Below are 18603 nucleotides of genomic sequence, written 5' to 3' on the forward strand. Positions count from 1 at the left end.
TTTTGTATAGTTCTAAGTTTAAGTTTAAGTTTATTAGGATTTTATATACCGCCTATCAAGGTTTTCTAAGCGGTTTTACAATCAGGTACTCAAGCATTTTCCCTATCTGTCCCGGCGGGCTCACAATCTCTCTAACGTACCTGGGGCTCTGGAGGATTAAGTGACTTGCCCAGGGTCACAAGGAGCAGCGTGGGGTTTGAACCCACAACCCCAGGGTGCTGAGGCTGTAGCTTCAACCACCGCGCCACACACTCCTCTGTTTAGGCACAAGATTTAGGGGGGGGGGAGTGATCATCAGCGAGCACTAAGGGCTCCTTTTACGAAGCTGCATTAGCGGCTTTATCGTATGCAACTTTTTAGCGCGCACTAGCCAAAAAACTACCACCTGCTCAAGAGGAGGCGGTAGCGGCTAGTGCGGCTGGCAAATTAGCGCGCATTAAACCACTAACGTGGCTTCGTAAAAGGAGCCCTAAGTGTATTAGCAAATGCTAACTTCTGAAGACACCCATAGGAATATAATGGGCATCTTTAGTGCACGCTAACACACTTAGCACCTTTTGTTGAATTCCCTCCCTTAGACTCCTGAGGCTGACTTTGGGCTAGATTCACAAAGCAAACCAATCGCTTTGCGACCATATTTCCCTCCGTCCCGATCCACTAACCTCTCCTGTGATCCGCTTCGAATCCGTGCATGCAAATGAGGAGAAATGCATGCAAAGTAGACAGGGACGCGATTCACCAACCAAATTTTTAAAACCAACTGGGCTGGCCGATCAGCCCAAGAAGCGACTGCTGGGGACCAGTCGAAAACGTCTTTCTGACTCTCCAGCTCCATAGAAGCCCTGCTGCCCCGAATCTCTCCTGCCTGCTTGCCCCGAATTGCTGCCCTGCTCTGCCCGGATCTCTCCTGCCATCTCGCTCCGAATTGCCGCCCTGCTCGTCCCTGGTTTTATCCTGCCTGCCTTCTCAAATCTCTCCTACCCTTCCCCGCACTGCAGCCCATGGTTTTAACCCGCGGGTTTAAAGCGGGTTAAAACTACAGACTCGCTGGGCTAAAAAAAGTAAAGTTAACCCCCCCAAAAAAAAGTTGCAGCTCGGACAGGTCTAGACGCATGTGCAGACCATTTACGAATGGTCTGGGCATACGTCGGGATCGCACACCAACGATCCGTGCTGGCAGATGGGGGTGTTCCTATGATCGCCCCTATCTACATATTAGAGTTTCAAAAATCCATCGGTCCTGCTCGGATCGGGTACGGGTCGGTCCTGATCGGGCAGGTTTGTGAATCTAGCCCATAATAGCTGAAACATGATTTGTGTTGAGTCAAGCCCTTGTTGACATCAGAAAGAGCTCTGTGATCTCTACCGGGTGCTTTGCTTTTTCATCAACCCCTCTGCTGGTTGCGTTGAAATCATCCTCAGCAAGAGAAGCTTCCAGATCTTTAGACACTAGTTTTGTGATTTCATGTATGATTTTCTGGTTTGCTGCTTCTTTTTTTTTTTTGGGGGGGGGAGGTTAGTGGGGGGAATGAATCTTGGCATGTCAGTCACTGCTAGGTGGAGTCATATTAGTCTCCAACCTTTTCCATTTGTAGACTGATGGTGTATAAATAAAGCCCCAAATGTTTAGAATTGTTTTTGTGTTTTTTTTAACCTGCGTTCCAATAGATGAGCATCAGTCAGGGCTATGAAGTTGGCACCCCAAACCCTCTATTTTTCCACTGTCTGACTCATACTCCTACTGGTACTAGGCTTTCCAATGCAATAGGTGAGACATTCTAGACCAGTGTTTTTCAACCTTTATACACCTATGGACCGGCAGAAATAAAAGAATTATTTTGTGGACCGGCAGTTGAAGAACACTGGGCTAAGTCATGTGCCAGACCCTGCCCATCTCCCCCCCAGACCCTGCCCCCATAATAATACTAATTGTAGCACTATTTTTTCCATTCATTTTTCATATATACACACAATATAATCTTATTAACAACACATAATAGTTAACCACAAAATTAAATTACACAAAGTACACTGTATGCTTTTCAACATTCATTCTCATCAGAACAGGTAACCCCTATGCAAATATGGGACCACAAACTAAAATTACTAATATATTCAAACGAAACCCTAAGATTCAAGACTCTATATGCTGTACAACTCCAGAGAAAAAGAAACAAATGCATTTCTTCTGAACAGTGCAAAATACAGCAGATGTAAATTCTCAAAATTGACACAATTCAATCACTAAATTTAAAAATAAAATCATTCCCCCTACTTTTATTGTCTCCCTCAATGCTGTGCTTTACCTTCTGGCCTACCCCTGCCTGGCCGTTTTATGCCACCCACGGTGTTATGTTCGGGCTGGCTCCCTCTTCCTCACTGACGCATTTCACAAAGCCGCAGGTAGCAACTCCTCGCACATCCTACGCCTCTTCCGGTTCAAGCACAGGACCGTACGTAGGAGCCACTGCCCGCAAATTTGTGCACTGCGGCAGTGAGGAAGAGGGAGCCGGCCCAAAGATAACGCCACATCGATCACACTGTGGACTGGCGGTTGAAGAACACTGTGTCGGGCCTGATGCACATGCCAGCCCTGTGGACCGGCAGGAAATTTCTGTGGACAGGCACAGGTCTACGGACCGGCGGTTGAAGAGCACTGTTCTAGACAATAGGGTTATTTCTCTTTTAGTTGCATGGCTGCAGAAGAAATCCACTTCGGATTTTTCACTCTGCTTCTGTAGTACTTCACGGATCAGTTTTTTCCTTCTGTAACACATGGATGCAATTGTGTGTGTTCTGCTCTCCCCATTTTATTGTTTTAATTTGATGTAATTTCATCCCCTTTTTGGGTAAATTAGTGCTTGGAACGATTTTAAACCTCTGCTTGAGAATTCACAGAGTGGACATGGCAGCAAAACAGGACTTCGCCTTTGGGTCCTCGGTCTTATGGGTCAGCGCAGCAAGCCCACCCTAGTTTTTGGGGGGACTGCTTTTGTACGTCCCTACTGTCTAGAACAGGGCTGCCCAAGTCTGGTCCTTGAGATCTACTGGCAAGCCAGGTTTTCAGGATATCCACAATGAACATGCAAGTGAGAGATTTGCATACCAAGAAGGCAGTGCAGGCAAATCTCTCTCATGCATATTCATTGTGGATATCCTGAAAACCTGGCCTGCCAGTAAATCTCAAGGACTAAACTTGGGTAGCCCTGGTTTAGAATGTCTCATCTATTGCACTGGAAAAAGAAATTATGTACTTACCCTGGTAAGCTTTTTTCCAGTAGATAGGCGAGACATTCTAGACTCCCATCCAGTATTTACTATGCCTGCTTACAGTTTTCAATCTGTTTATGCTTCTCCAAGCTGTGTTTTGGATGCCTGTTGGCTGGAAAGAGTTTGTATATATATTCCATTTATTGGGGAGTGGTTTCTCAGCTTCTTTGAAGCCGGTGTTGACATTTCACTTTACTGTTGGTAGAATTCTTTTGCAGAACAGTTGGTTTGAGCCTGTTGCTACAGGTGCCTCTACTTCACATATATTTGGTGCTCCTCGGTGCTTGGGTACTAACTGTAGAGGGCGCTAAACTGATCAGTGAAGTACTATAGAGGCAGAGTGAAAAATACGGAGTGGATTCCTTCTGTAGCCATGCAGCTGGGTAAATAACCCTACTGTCTAGAATGTCCTACCTATCTATTGGAAAAGAGCTTACCAAGGTAAATACATAATCTCTTTTTAAATATTTTGTTTAATCTAAAGTACCAGTAAATATAATGGTAAACCAAGGGCAAAGATATGTGTATATATAAGAATAAAATGATAAATTTACTTGTATTATAATGTTTTTTTGTTTTGTTTTTTTAAGCTGGAGTTGGTACATTTTTACCAACTCCATTTCCACCCAAAATTGCTTCCAACTTCATGACTGAGTTCATAGCCTTGGCATCAGCTACTCTTTTGTAGGCCCTCTGAAATGTGGCTTAGTAGGAATTCTTCAACTTTTATAGTGAAGACAAAACTTCAGACCACCTTGGCCTTTTCGTAGGAAGACGACTGGATGCTCAGACTTGCTCTGCAGAATAGTTTGTTACCCGGTTATTTATTTGCCATTTAGAGCACTGGTCTTTGACCTAGGGGCCTCCACGTGAGCGGACTGCTGGGCATGATGGTCTGACCCAGCAGCGGCAATTCTTATGTTCTTATTTACAAAGTTTATAACCCATCAAATCGCCATGGATAAAGGCGGGGTACGAACAAACATTTATAATAAACACAAAATAATGCACAGAATCGGAATAAACAGATGGAAACTATCAAAAGGCTAACAACTAAGCACTTCTAAATAGACCTTTTCAAACCTACAAAAATCACCAGCATAATCGCCGTTATATAATGAAACTGGTAGCATGTTCCGTGGTGGTGCATAATGAGGAAAGACTCATTCTGTTTAGAAAAGCCTTGGCGCATAATGAGAAGCCTTTCATTAATCCAAGAAGCCAAAATGTACCTCTGTGTTTAGATTCCTACTCATCCACCCACCCACTTAGTTATATTCTTTAAGGCCATTTTCACAATTAAAAGGATAGGAATATATTAATTTTCATACCAAGGCTTAATTAGGCTTATTCACCAACAAATGAGTAATCCTGACCGTCTCAAAAGGTTAATTGCATGTCATTAAAAAAATCAAATGCACCAAATGAACTTAAAAGACGTTAATCTACTCTGATAATATCAAATTTGCTGTCTTCCTCTTATAACTATCTAGGATGGCCCCCATCTTGCTCCTGTCTTTTACACCGTGAGGCACGTGTATGATGATTTTCTTGTAGGTGAGAGTAGTAACCTAATTAGAGCATTAGGTTAAGAACCAGGAAAGTCTCAGGTACAATCATAAGATTGTAAGACCCCTGGAAATGAGGGAATACTTTGCTTTAATGCAACTTTTCCTTAATTAATACTAAAAAGGTATTTGCTAAATCCAAGGTATGCACTTGATGAAGAAGGCAGCTGACACTCCAATTACCGTATTTTTCGCTCTGTAAGACGCACTCAACCATAAGACGCAACCACCTGTAGAGGAGGAAACCCCAAGAAAAAAAAAATTCCCACCACCCTGCCCTGAACCCCCTCTGATGGTCTAGTGGTAGGCTGGGACAGAGTCTTATAGAGCAAAAAACCTGTAGGCACCCCTCCCCCCCCGTAGGTGCCAGAGGCAGGCATGCCTCCTCCACCCCCCCCCCCCTCCGTAGGCAACAGAAGCAGGCAACCCCACACCCGTGGGCAGCACAGGCACCCTTCCTCCATAGGCAGCCCCCCCCCCACGGTACCTTTTTTTGAAGTCCATTGGAGCTTTCCTTGCTCCTGCTTGTCTCCCTCACCGGCCGGCTCTTTTGTTTGGGCAGAGCGTGTGTTATTTGTGTTGATGTCTGGTCCGGCACCACTCCCCGATTGGCTGCAGTCAATTCTCGCAAGTTGCGTTTGTTCAGGGAAGGAAGGAGTGTGATTTCAGCTCAAGCCAAGTAACAAAATTTGGTCGCAGATTCAGTTTCAGCAGATACGGTGAAAAAAATTGGTTTCAGTCATCCTCTATACTGGGTTTAGAACCCATAATCCAGTGGTTCTGGGAGGAGGCTTTTATTCATGGCTCCAGCCAATGTCTGTTGCTGCATTGATTAGACTGAGCTGGTTGAGAATTTTAAAGTAAGAGCTACCTGGGTGGTGGTAAATTAATTCTCATGGCTCCAAATTCCAGCCCTGGTTTCAGTTGAGTTGGAGGCCCAGAAGAACAGGAGGAAACTGCCAACTCTAAAAGCAACCCTATATTATCTTGTTTTGTTTGTTTGAATAAACTTCATTTTTATGGACCTTTTTTGCTTGTAAATTACCACTTCATAACCTTTTTAGAGGTTTGAAAAAAAGATGGCTATAGCTGTTTTCAAGGCACTTTTACTACCATGTTATTTTTTGATGCTTTTATAAGGCGTATATTTGGGACTTCTTAATGTGTTACCATTTAATATTTTTATTTGCAGCTGAGAAGCCATATCATGGGACAGAGAAGCAACTTATACTTGTGGCCAATGCACATATGCATTGGGATCCTGAGTATTCGGATGTGAAACTGGTCCAGACCATGATGTTCCTGTCTGAAGTGAAGAACATCATTGATAAAGCCTCACGCTTGTTCAAGCCTGGAGTGTCAGGAGAACATGGAACCATTCCACTTGTACTATGTGCAGATCTCAACTCTCTGCCAGATTCAGGTGCTAACAATTGTGCTAATTATGGCTTTTTGTACAGGATTCATAGGTAATTATGTCAGGCCTCAACAAATTTTCTTTAAATTTAGGAGCTAGCGGCTGAAACCTCCTGCCTCTCTCACTGAAGCTCGAAGGGGGGAATCCTCCAAAATTGCAGCAGCTCTTTTAGAAACTGATTTACAAAGACTCATTCCCCATTCTGTCATTCACTGCCTATGAGAGGAGGGTTATAGTAAACCAGTCTCTTGGGGTGCCAGCAACTTCATTTTCTGCAATGTGGCAGTACCCCCTTGATAGATGAAGTAAATGGGCAGTTGTGGCTTTGCTTGACATTTCTCCGTAATCACATTCACAATCTTGCCTTTTCATACTATTCCCCCCCCCCCCCCGTCTTCCCTAACTCTCAGGCAGAAACCTGAATAAGCGGTTTAAAAAATATTTTAATAAACTTGGAACTTGAATAATAATAAACTTGAGTTAATAGGCCTGGGATCCTACTACCTATTCTCCTCACCTTGCTGTCTCCTAACTCCCCTACTGTAGCTGCTAAAGAAATGAACAGGGTATTTTGGTTTGGTGGTTTATTGGTTGTTTTTCTTTTTTGCTATCTTCCAACTGCATTTTTGCTCTCTCTAAGCTTGAGCCATAAAGTGCAAGAACCTTGACCAGAGTTTCAAGGCTCATGTCTATATTGTAATATAAAGGTACTAAAATTCTAGTGAATATAATTACATTACATTAGTTTCTTTTATTCCATCAATACCTTGCGGTTCTAGGCGGATTACAAAAGGAAGAGATTCTGGTCATTTCCAGAAGATTACAGGAAAGCTATTGGTTGTAACATTTGGAGTCTGGTGATAGAGTTGAGGATATTGGTTGTATCAGGAGTTTGTCTTGACATATTTCTTGAAAAGCCTGGTTTTTATTTCCCTCCTGAAGGTTCTATAGTTTGGTGCTGAAATCAGTAGATTGGAGATGAGGCTGTCTAGTTTCTCTGCTTGCGTGATGAGTAGTCTGTTGTATATTTTTTTACATTGAATGCCTTTGATTGGGGAATGGGTGAAGGGTGTCTGAGTTCTCTTTAGTCTGGAAGAGTTGTTCCGAGTTAGGCAAGTGTTCAGGTAGGATGGTCCATTGCCACGTAGGGTTTTGAAGAGCATGCAGTAGAATTTAAAAAGTGTTCTTGCTTGTATTGGTAGCCAGTGTGTGTCTTGGTATGCAGCAGTGATGTGGTCGAACTTCTTCGGTGAGTTAGACCAGTCTGAGGGCTGTTTTTTTACACTGTTTGTGGTTGTTTTATCATGGCGGCAGGGCAGGTTAGGTATATGATATTGCAGTAGTCTAGTAGGCCTAGTATTAGTGCCTGGACCAGGAGTCTGAATTGTGTTCTATCGAAAAAATTTTCAGATTTGCCTTAGGTTATGCGTGATCGCGAAGGCTTTCTGGACTGTTTTGTTGATATGTAGTTGCATGGTACAGCCTCTGTCTATCGTCACCCATAGTATTTTTAGGTGGAGTTGAATGAGGTATGAGATGGAGTTTATTTCCAAGGTTCGTTATGGTAGGGTTCGAGAAGTAGGAACTTTGTTTTGTCTAGGTTTAGTTTTAGTTTGTGGTTTTTCATACATTGTTTTACTGTTTCTAGTGTTTTGTGTAGTGTGTTTATTGCTGTGGGGATTGGTTGGTCGAAGGGAAGGAGGATGGTGATGTCATCTGCATAGCTGTATGATATGTTTAGTTGTTCTAAGTAGGTGCCTAGTGAGGCAATATATAGATTGAAGAGTGTTGGGGACAGTGGGGGCACACCGCAGGGGTTATACAAGGATTCTGATTTTTCTTTGCTCTTACCCTGTAGTTTCTGGATTGTAGAAATCCTTAGAACCATGAGTATATCCTGCCTGTAATTTCTATTGTACTTTCATATAATAGAAACATGATGGCAGATAAAGGCCAAATGGCCCATCCAGTCTTCCCATTCACAGTAACCATTATTTCTTCCTCTCTCTGAGATCCCAAGTGTCCCACACTTTCTTGAATTCAGGCACAGTCTTTGTCCACTACCTCTTCCAGGACACTGTTCCATGCATCTACAACCCTTTCTATAAAAAAAGTATTTCCTTAGATTACTCCTGAGCCTATCACCTCTTAACTTCATCCTATGCTCTCTCATTTTAGAGCCTCCTTTCAAATGAAAGAGACTACTCATTCGCATTTATGCCACATAGGTATTAAACATCTCAATCATATTTCCCTTCTCCCACATTTTCTCTAAAGTTTGCATATTGAGATCTTTGTCTGTCTCCATATGCCTTATGACGAAAATCACGCACCATTTTAGAGGCCTTTCTTTGGACCAACTCCATCCTTTTTCTATTTTTTGAAGGTGCCATCTGCAGAATTGCACACAATATTCTAAATGAGATCTCACCAGAGTCTTATACAGGGGCATCAATATCTCCTTTTTCCTACTGGCCATACCTCTCCCTATGCACTCTAGTATCCTTCTAACTTTCGCCGTCACCACATAACTATCACACCCAAGTCCCGCTCTTCTGTTGTTCACATAAGTTCTTCACCCCCTAAACTGTACTATTCCCTCGGGTTTTTGCAGCCCAAATGCATGACCTTGCATTTCTTCGCATTAAATTTTAGCTGACATAGTTCAGACTATTCTTCAAGCTTCGCTAATTCTTTCTTCATGTTGTTCACACCATCCAAGGTGTCTACTCTATTGCAGATTTTGGTGTCATCCCCAAAGAGGCAAATCTTACCCGACTGCTCTTCAGCAATATCACTTATAGAAATGTTTAAAATAAGAGGACCAAGAACAGAACCTTGAGGCACACCTCTGAAAACATCCCTTTTCTCAGAGTGATCTCCATTGACCACTACACTCTGTCATCTTCCATTCAACCAATTCCTGACCCAGCCCATCACTTTAGGGCCCATCCTCGGAGCACTCCATGTGGAACTCTGTCAAAGGCTTTGCTAAAATCTAAATACACCATATCTAGCACTCTCCCTGTATCCAATTCTCTGGTCACCAAGTCAAAGAAATTGATCAGCTTTGTCTAACAAGACCTACGTCTAGTAAATCAATCTTGCCTCCGATTCTCTAATGATAGTATTGGAGTAGTTGTATTCTTCAAGGACCTGTGAAACAGATGAAAACAGGTTACTATTCCTGTATTGAGGTGCCAAGGGCCCATTATAGATGATCAGAGTTCATTGCTTATGTTGCATTGGGCTGGGTTTTAAGAAGGCAAGTTGGATGACTTGACCTTTTCCACATGACGACTGCAACTTTTGAAATTGTGCTAAATATTTCATGTGTGTTGCATTCTTAAATCACTATTAAAATTTTATCAGTGGAAGAGCAGGAAATTGAAATTCCAACATTTAAGTGTCAGTTTTGAGTTGCATGGTATAAAATAAAATATACATCTTTTATTGAAAGTGAAAAAATTTATGGGATATACTTCTATTGTTTGTCTCTCTTTTTCAAAATAGGTGTTGTTGAGTACCTGAGTACTGGTGGAGTTGAAACAAACCACAAAGATTTTAAAGAACTACGATATAACGAAAGTCTTACTAACTTCAGCTGCGGCGGAAAAAATGGACCCACCAGTGGAAGGATTACTCATGGTTTCAACTTAAAGAGTGCCTATGAGAACGGCCTGATGCCTTACACAAACTATACCTTTGATTTTAAGGTAGGTGTTATTAATGTTTCAGTGCACTTTCTTCACAGTCCCATAGCACCTAATTTGGCATCCAGAACTTTTTGGTTCCTTTTAATAGGTTGAAGCATTCAGCTGATTTGACACAGAAGTCACAAGCTTTGCAGTACAGACCAAACATATAGTATGTGCCACAGAGAAAGTGGTGAGATGTGCCAGCCTGAAAGGTGAATGTGGCGATGTGATTGCTAGCCACAAATTGGCTTGCTTATTGGCTGTGTGTACTTATGTTTTCAAGATTTAGGACCATCACCTGGATCCAGATTACATATGATGCAGTAAAGCTTAAAATGTTATAAGCACAATATGAAGAGCTTTTCTTACAAAGCTACATTAGTTGTGAGTGTGTTCTAACTGCCACATTTAACAGTAAGAAGCATGTTAACAGCTAATGTGGCTGGTTAGCCGTTAATGGTGGCCATTAGAACGCAGTAAGAGTTACCATAGAATGGGTGGAGACACTGCCTTAACAGTTCATGAGCAATAAGTTACCACACATTAACAGTTAACATCAGATAATGTGCAGTTAATGCCACTTGAATAATAACTATATCGCATTATTTGCAATGCTTTTTACAGCTGTTAAAAAAAAAATTATCTGCATTAATTTAATGGGAAATAACTTCTGGTGTTTTTCCAGCTAATGTAGAGGCTTTTGTAGTTATTGCATTTCTGTAAAACCTCAGCACACTTGAGTAAATAGGGAGTGGAATGGGTTTTTTGTTTTGTTTTTTTTCTTAAAATAACATGAACCCAACTGGAACCAGACAATGGGGACAATATATAATTCAAACTTTAGTCATATTTGTTGCCTTTATCTTAAAACCTAAAATAGGTCTTTGCAGGTTCTTCACATTGTAGGCCTCTCTTTCTGAGGACTTTGTAGTTTGCTAACCAGTTATAAAATCAAGACTCCAATCCTATGTTAGTTTAAAACTCTAATCACAGATTGAAGGAAATCATGAGATTGTCAATGAAGAGTCTCAAAGGTGGGTTTTTTTTTGTTTTTTTTACATTTTTTGTTTTCTTTAGTTGTTTAGTTCCATATTTTCCCCTAAAAAGGTCAAAATTGAAAGTAACCTCTCCAAATATAAAGAGCATTCGACATACTATAAAACCACGATAAACCAAGCCAAACTAAAATACTACACCAACCGCGTTGCAAAAGCAAAAAACTTCAGCCCTCCATTCTTCAATCCCTAACTTCATCAAATAGAAAAAAATAAATTCCCCTACCGCCCAAGAATTTGCAGATTTTTTTTTCCAGGAAAAAATAATAAGTATTTGGAATCAGAAGCCATAGATGAACCCCTTTCTTTTCAAATGCACAAAATTCACCCTGCCTTCTAACAACATAAAGCATTTGTTATAATCCATTAACCCAAAAGGATCCCAGACCAAGGCTATCCCCCCGTTCATCCTAAAGCATTTTTTTCCCCTTTTTTGGTGTGTTCTTACACAAATTCATCCTAGATAGCCTAACAACCGCATTCCTTCCTAGCGCATGGAAACATTTGATCATTTACTCTATCATCAAGGACCGAAAGGCAAGTCACTCTGATTGTTCTAACTACAGGCCAATAACGAACATCCCATTCTTGGCTAAATTGACCAAAAGGGTGTGTTTTAATCAAATCTCAGATTTCGTTGAAAAAAATCAAAATATTACACCCCAATCAGACAGAATTTTGTAAACATCACTCAACAGAACATTCTCTACTAAGCCTAACAACTGCTGTTCTATATTTTCTTGACCATCAATCCATCATACTCGTTTCACTTGACCTATCAGCCGCATTCAATATTATCAATGACCAACTGCTTCTAAACAGATTATACTTGGTAGGTTTCAGTGACCATATTGAGATCTTTACGTCTGTTCCCATATCCCTTATTATGAAGACCACACACCATTTTAGTAGCCTTCCTCTGGACAGACTCCATCCTTTTTATATCTTTTGAAGGTGTGGTCTCCAGAATTGTACACAATATTCTAAATGATGTCTCACCAGAGTCTTATACAGGGGACATCAATACCTCCTTTTTCCTACTGGCCATACCGCTTCCTGTGCATCCTAGCTTTCGCCTTCACCTTTTCAACCTATTTTGCCATGTTAAGATTATCACATACTATCACACCCAAGTCCCACTTTTCTGTCATGCACATAAGTTCTTCACCCCCTAAACTACCGTTCCTTCGGGTTTTTGCAGCCCAATTGCATGACCTTGCATTTCTTAGCATTAATTTTAAGCTGCCAAATTTCAGACCATTCTTCAAGCTTCGCTAGATCTTTCTTCATGTCGTTCACACCATCTGGAGTGTCTATTCTATTGCAGATTTTGGTATCATCTGCAAAGAGGCAAATCTTACCTGACAGCCCTTCAGCAATATCGCTTTTAAAAATGTTAAAAATAACAGGCCCAAGAGCAGAACCTTGAGGCACACCACTGGTAACGCCCCTTTCGTCAGAGCGATCTTCATTGACACTCTGACCCATCCCATCCCATCACATTGGGGACCATCCCAAGAGGCTCAATTTATTTATTAGACATCTTTCTTGAATAACTTGTGTGTAGAATAACTTGTAAGTCTCATGGCTGCATATCATTCTCTTCTTGGTTGAAACTGAGAACTTTTCAATGGCTCCTTGTACTGTTGCCACTGTACTAGCAGAGCTAACATTGGAAAGAATATGTTTAAAGGTAGCGAGAATGTAGAGAAGTAATGTAGGTTTAATACCTCCAGTAAAAACTAGACACTAATCCCCTGGATTCTATATATGGTGCTCAAATTTGGATACAATGCAAGATACACATGCAGATCAATTGGATATTGGGTCAATTAACAAGCAATTATTGATTGCTAACAACCAATTATTGACATTAATTAGCACCAATTTGGATTTGCCTGCGCACTATTTTATGACTGAATGCCCAAATACCGTAGCGCACAACCTAAAAGATGGCATGGGCAGATCAGGAGTATTGTAAAGAGTTACAGCACAGTAATATAGAATTTGGGGGATCTGTGCCCAACTTTGGTTTCAGGATTTGCACCTGGTTTCAGCTGGTGTCCCAAGCTGGGTTCAGGAATCGGTGCTAAGCGTTGTCTACAGCAGTGGTTCCCAACCCTGTCCTGGAGGAACACCAGGCCAATTGGGTTTTCAGGCTAGCCCTAATGAATATGCATGAAGCAAATTTGCATGCCTATCACTTCCATCATATGCAAATCTCTCTCATGCATATTCATTAGGGCTAGCCTGAAAACCCGATTGGCCTGGTGTTCCTCCAGGACAGGGTTGGGAATCACTGGTCTACAGGCCATGTGTTGTTTTTTTCTGGTGCCAAATTTTGAGTGCTAGCTATAGAATTCTCCCCATGACTGGCTCATACTCTATTTTATTTATTTTTTAGGGCATAATAGATTACATCTTCTATTCTAAACCCCAGTTGAATGTATTAGCTACTCTTGGACCTCTGGATCATCACTGGCTAGTGGAAAACAACGTTAGCGGCTGTCCACATCCGCTCATTCCTTCAGACCACTTCTCTCTCTTTTCACAACTGGAACTTGTTTTGCCTTTCTTGCCTCTTGTGAACGGCATCCATCTACCGAGCAGGAGGTAGTAAATTACAGTTGGAACAATTTGTTCCTTCATAAACTCTGTACATTTTGTAAAATATGAATATAGAGGAGTGAGATAAGGCCAACAGGGAATATTTTCTTAATTTTGAATTGAATTATTTGATAAAGACACAGTGGAAGCCAGGTGCTATCAACAGACAATAAAATTCTGAGCCCCAAACATGCTTTATACTGTTAAGATTGGTGCATGTGTAGCATTCTGGAATTTTTCCAATTAAACTTCCTGTTTCTTCTATCAGATGTAATAACTTCATGCCTTGAAGCAGAGGAATTGTTAAAACAGTTATTTACTCTTTGCACAGAAGACCTGTAGCACTATTTTGAGGCCAGTAGTAAGAGACCTGCTTCTGTACTTCACTCCCTGCTTTTTCAGACTTGTTTGTAAAGTATAGAATTAGAATTTAGCCTTTTATGGATTGTATATGAACCACAAAAGAACTGATTTATGAGATTTTGTACTTTAAAGAAATCACATTCGGGGAAATGATTGTATTGTAAACTTGAGGCTAAATTTTTATCTGTTTTCATGTATTGTAAAGGCCAGCTTATGAAAAGTTGCTTGGGTTTTTTCTGTTGATAATTTGCACTGTTTGGGGTGTTTGAGCCCTTTGTACTGCTTTTCTTTTAAATTGAGAACATCACCTTTTAAGTCACATGTTAAACTCCCCAAACTGGCTTTCACTAAAGACAAGAGTGCACTTTGCCAGTAGTTTAAATGTTTTTCGATTTTTCCATTTATCATTGAACCTTGCTGAAAGGATGTACCGTAGTTATTTCACAGGTTTGAAGATTTACAGGAAAAAAAAAAAGTCAGTGTTTCTCAATGCTGAATAGGAATGACTATATGCAGGTTTTTGATATCTGCTTTTAAAACACATTTAGGGGGCAAATTCACGGGGCAATAAATGGCTTAGCGCACACTAAATCGGTTAGCGTCCATTGATGAATTCCCCCTTTAATCCAGTTTCCATTGTGCTTATTTTGTTCTCAAATAGCACTGCCTGTGCACATGGAAAAAACCTAAGCATCATCTTTTATTGTATATGTGTGTGTTTTTTTTAATACTGTTTATATTTGTGAAAATTTTATGCAGATACTTTTGTATAAGCTGTGGCATTTCTTTTCTTTGTGAAAACATTGAATATAACATTTTTGGGACAGTGGATACTCGGCTCCTAACTGTTCGTGTCCAAGCACTGCTGCTTTGTATCATTGCCCACTGCCGTTCTTTCACTATGAAATGCTACTATCATGTGAAACAGATTTTCGTTCAAGTCTGTTGTCCAGCCTCTAGGAGGGAAGCATTCCTTGAATTCTTAACAATAGTCTGTTATGAAGCAGTGCAAATTAAAAATAGATTAGTTTTTCAATAATGGTCCCTTAGACAATTCTTCAGATCATTTTAAAGTGGCCAAGTCTCTTGTTTTAATGTGTCAAACAAAACTGAAGTTCTATTAAACCCTCTAGTATAATCATAGTGCCATTAATAGAATGTTATAAAGCCAACTAAAAAATACCTTGTATTTTTTTTTTCTTTTGTCCTTAAAAAGGGGGATACTTTATCCTATAGCAGTATGCTTTTAAGATATCAGTGAAGTGGTAATGTTCCTTATTGTAGCTGCTTTTGTTTCATCTGCAGGCAGGGAAGCAAAAGGAAACTTAAAGAGTATTAAGATAAAACATTCTGAATGTCATAAATGATTTTTTTTTATACATAGAATGGGTCGTTGCAAATAATGACTTTAAATTTTATGAAAAATTTTTGTCAGCACTTAGACGTGTTTAAAAAAACCATACTGTTTTTAAATTTAAATAAAAGTAAAATTGCAAACAGAATTCATACTGACAAAAAAAAGGTTTGTGTGTTGTTAAATTTCCGAAGAAAATTTCTTGATCTTGAATCCTTGTCTGGGACCTGACTTTTATTTCTTTCTGTTTTAGTTTGTGCGTATACCAAATGTGTCCAGTTTATAATCAGTACATTGAGTTACTGGTAATATTGATGTAGAAACATAGTTAATTTTTGTGAAGTGTGAATAAAATATGTTTACTAATGTTTTCCTTAAATGTGCTGGTACTGTGCATCATGACAATTTTCAGTGATAGGTTAGCTTTGTCAAACCGAGTAAACTGTTTTGTTGTCTGGATTATGAAAACATCCAGAAAGGTGTTGGACTGGGGTTTTTTTTAATTATTATTTTTTATAAGAGGAGGGTGAAGCACTATATTTCATTCCTATTAGCTGGAGAACAATATAGTTAAATAGATGTTTGAGTGCACTTGTTAAACTCTTAAGGTTTGAGCTTTACTTATGTTTTTGCCTGGTTTTGTTATGAATTTGAGTAATATTTGCATTTGTAGCAGCATGGTAAAATCTTCTACTGTTCTTGCCTGGACTGTACAAAAGAGAAATCCATGTGGCTCATTTGTAATTTTTCCATTTTTTGGTAAAGAAATGGGATTAAGGGCACAGATCGCCAGTTGCAAAGCTGTGGGATCCAGGCACAGTGAGAATATGCATATTTCAGTGGAAAGACACCAAAATACATGAGGCTATAATTTTGCAAGACACTACCTGCCTTTTAAAAAAAAATTTATGTTTTGTAATATGAAGCTAACCCAAAATATAACTTAAAACCATACATTTTTGACAAACTTGCAATAAAAAAGCGCCTATTTTATAACTGTGGATTTTTGCTTTAAAAACTGGCTGTTTTTTTCATAAATTGCAAAGAATATAATTATTTATTAAATGTGGTGTTGACTTAACATATAGTCAGTTCTTGTTGTAAGTGTGCACACTTAAACATTGCAGAGTAAAATTTAGGGTACAGTTTGTTACGTTGAGGCATTAATTACCTTTGTAAAATACTGTAACCTTGGTGCTTCTCAGTTTGCCACCTCAATGGCAGTTATTTTCACATCCACTGAGGGGGGCGGGGGGAAGAATTCATGAAAGCGTGTTAAGCATGTTAGTGCGTGCTAACCATTAAAGACGCCCATAGGAATGTAACGAGTGTTGTTAGCGGGTGCTAACACACTTGATGCCCTTTCACGAATTCCCCCCTAAATGTTCTTATAACTTGTTCTGTGGCATACTTCTCAAACTTGGGGTGTTAAAAATATTTTTCAATGATATGACTTGTGAATGACATCTTTTAAAAGTTATCTTTATTATAAAAACCAACAAGTGGGACATAATTTCAGATCTGTTTGACAAATGTTTCCCCATTAGGAGATACGAGTGTCTTAAACATTGAACAAGGTTGTGTCATAATTTTTTTTTTTATAGTTTGTACATGTTTCCAAATGCAATGTGTATTTTTCTGCTTATTTAAACAAAATTTTTAGCATACATCTAAGATATAGACTTTGAATATGAAATTAAGGGTTTCTGTTTTCTTGGTACCATGAACGTATGCAGATGTTGGACTGAAAATGTCGGAGCCAAATGGGCAGAAAGATCAGATTGTGAAGCTGTTTTCAGCTTTTAATCTTACACATTGTAAATGAACTATTTCAATTAACTGCTCAGTTTGGAAGCCTTTTTCAACCAGACTGCAACAGTATTTTTAATTCTTGTTAATACTGCTATTTTTTTTTTTCAGTTAACTTTTTTTTAATAGAAAATATAGTAGGTGTCTTGGTATTTTGAATTAGTGTCTCAAATAGAATATCTAGCCTTTATTCAGAGTACTTACATATGATGTGAACGCACTGGACTAACTCTTGTTTACCATTCCTGTACAAAAACCAGCACATTATCTGCACTAAGCTCAAAGAATGTTGCATTTATCTAAAGGCAGCTCTTCAATACGATAAGTGGGAACCTGAAAACAGTCTGATGGTAAACAAGGGCTTTTAATGTTTTTTTCTGTGGAACTTCTTGGTTAAATTTGAAATAGCTAGTCTATTTATATACAGGATTTTTTTCTTTACCAATGTATTTTCCTATTCATAGCTGACCAATAAATTCAATATCTGTTTGAAACCTTCTGCAGTCCAATTGCTCTTTATTTTTCCGATATTTGCATACTAAAAAAAAAAATTGCATGCAGTATCTTTTTTAATGTGCAACTGTAAGAATAGTGGTATTGTTACTTTGGTCTAATAGATCATGGTAAGTGTTCACATTTGAAGTGATTTTCTTATTTTGGGATGAAAATGTTCTTTGGGTCTCTGTCTCCTCAACCTGGACCACTATGAGTCTTCCCCTTCTACATTATTTCCTCTCTCAGGTTTCCTTCTTGAATATAAAGTAGTTGATTGTCTATCATGTCTGTCTTCTATCACCTTTATTATTCTGCAGGTAGGGCTGGTCTCAGTTAGGGCGCTGGTCTTTCACCTAAAGGCTGCCACATGAGCAGACTGCTGGGCATGATGGACCACTGGTCTGACCCAGCAGCAGCAATTCTTATGCTAATCAAGAAACTCAGTACATTTACTTTCTCAAACTCAACAAACTGAAAACTAAGATTTTATGGTTCGGAAATTTCAACACTACACCGAACTGTTGCTGACAACGAGAAAAACTCAAAATAGAGAGGTCCTGAAAAGTACTTGCTACTCTCAGTCCAACGTGGCTGATTTTTAAACAAGTTGTTCTGCCCTGCTCACTTGTCGCTCTGAACCGGCAGGAGTTCGTTTGGAGCCCAGATAAGCGTTGCAAAAAGACTCTTTCCTGACGCAGTGGGGATGTAATTTGATCCCGCAAAACGTTGGCCACGTTGGACTGTGAGTAGCAAGCAATGGTCCTGTTTCTTAAAGAGCATAAGAACAAAGCTAAGTACTTTAAGCTCTATGAGGTTTAAAAGTTTACAGCACATATTCACTTTTTGAAATGGCACCTTTAACCCTTTCAGGACCAAGGGACATATTTGTCCCATAACTTTAAAATCCTATAAATTTTGATTGGGATAGTCTACAGTTCTAAATTTGATATGTACGGATTCCATATGA

General features: G+C 39.6%; 1 protein-coding gene across 4 annotated transcripts in view; it reads left to right on the forward strand.

The window, feature by feature from the left end:
• CNOT6 (CCR4-NOT transcription complex subunit 6) overlaps nucleotides 1–17639 on the forward strand; it is a 64393-nt gene extending 46754 nt beyond the window's left edge. For all 4 annotated transcript variants that reach the window (XM_033926987.1, XM_033926988.1, XM_033926991.1 and 1 more), the window contains exons 10-12: nucleotides 6031–6261; nucleotides 9769–9971; nucleotides 13413–17639. In XM_033926987.1, the coding sequence (XP_033782878.1) occupies nucleotides 6031–6261; nucleotides 9769–9971; nucleotides 13413–13625 (647 nt within the window). In that variant the 3' untranslated portion in view covers nucleotides 13626–17639. The remainder of the gene's footprint in view (nucleotides 1–6030; nucleotides 6262–9768; nucleotides 9972–13412) is intronic.
• Nucleotides 17640–18603: the final 964 nt, after the last annotated feature.

Source organism: Geotrypetes seraphini, chromosome 18 (assembly GCF_902459505.1).
Source record: "Geotrypetes seraphini chromosome 18, aGeoSer1.1, whole genome shotgun sequence".
In the NCBI taxonomy this organism is placed as follows: domain Eukaryota; kingdom Metazoa; phylum Chordata; class Amphibia; order Gymnophiona; family Dermophiidae; genus Geotrypetes; species Geotrypetes seraphini.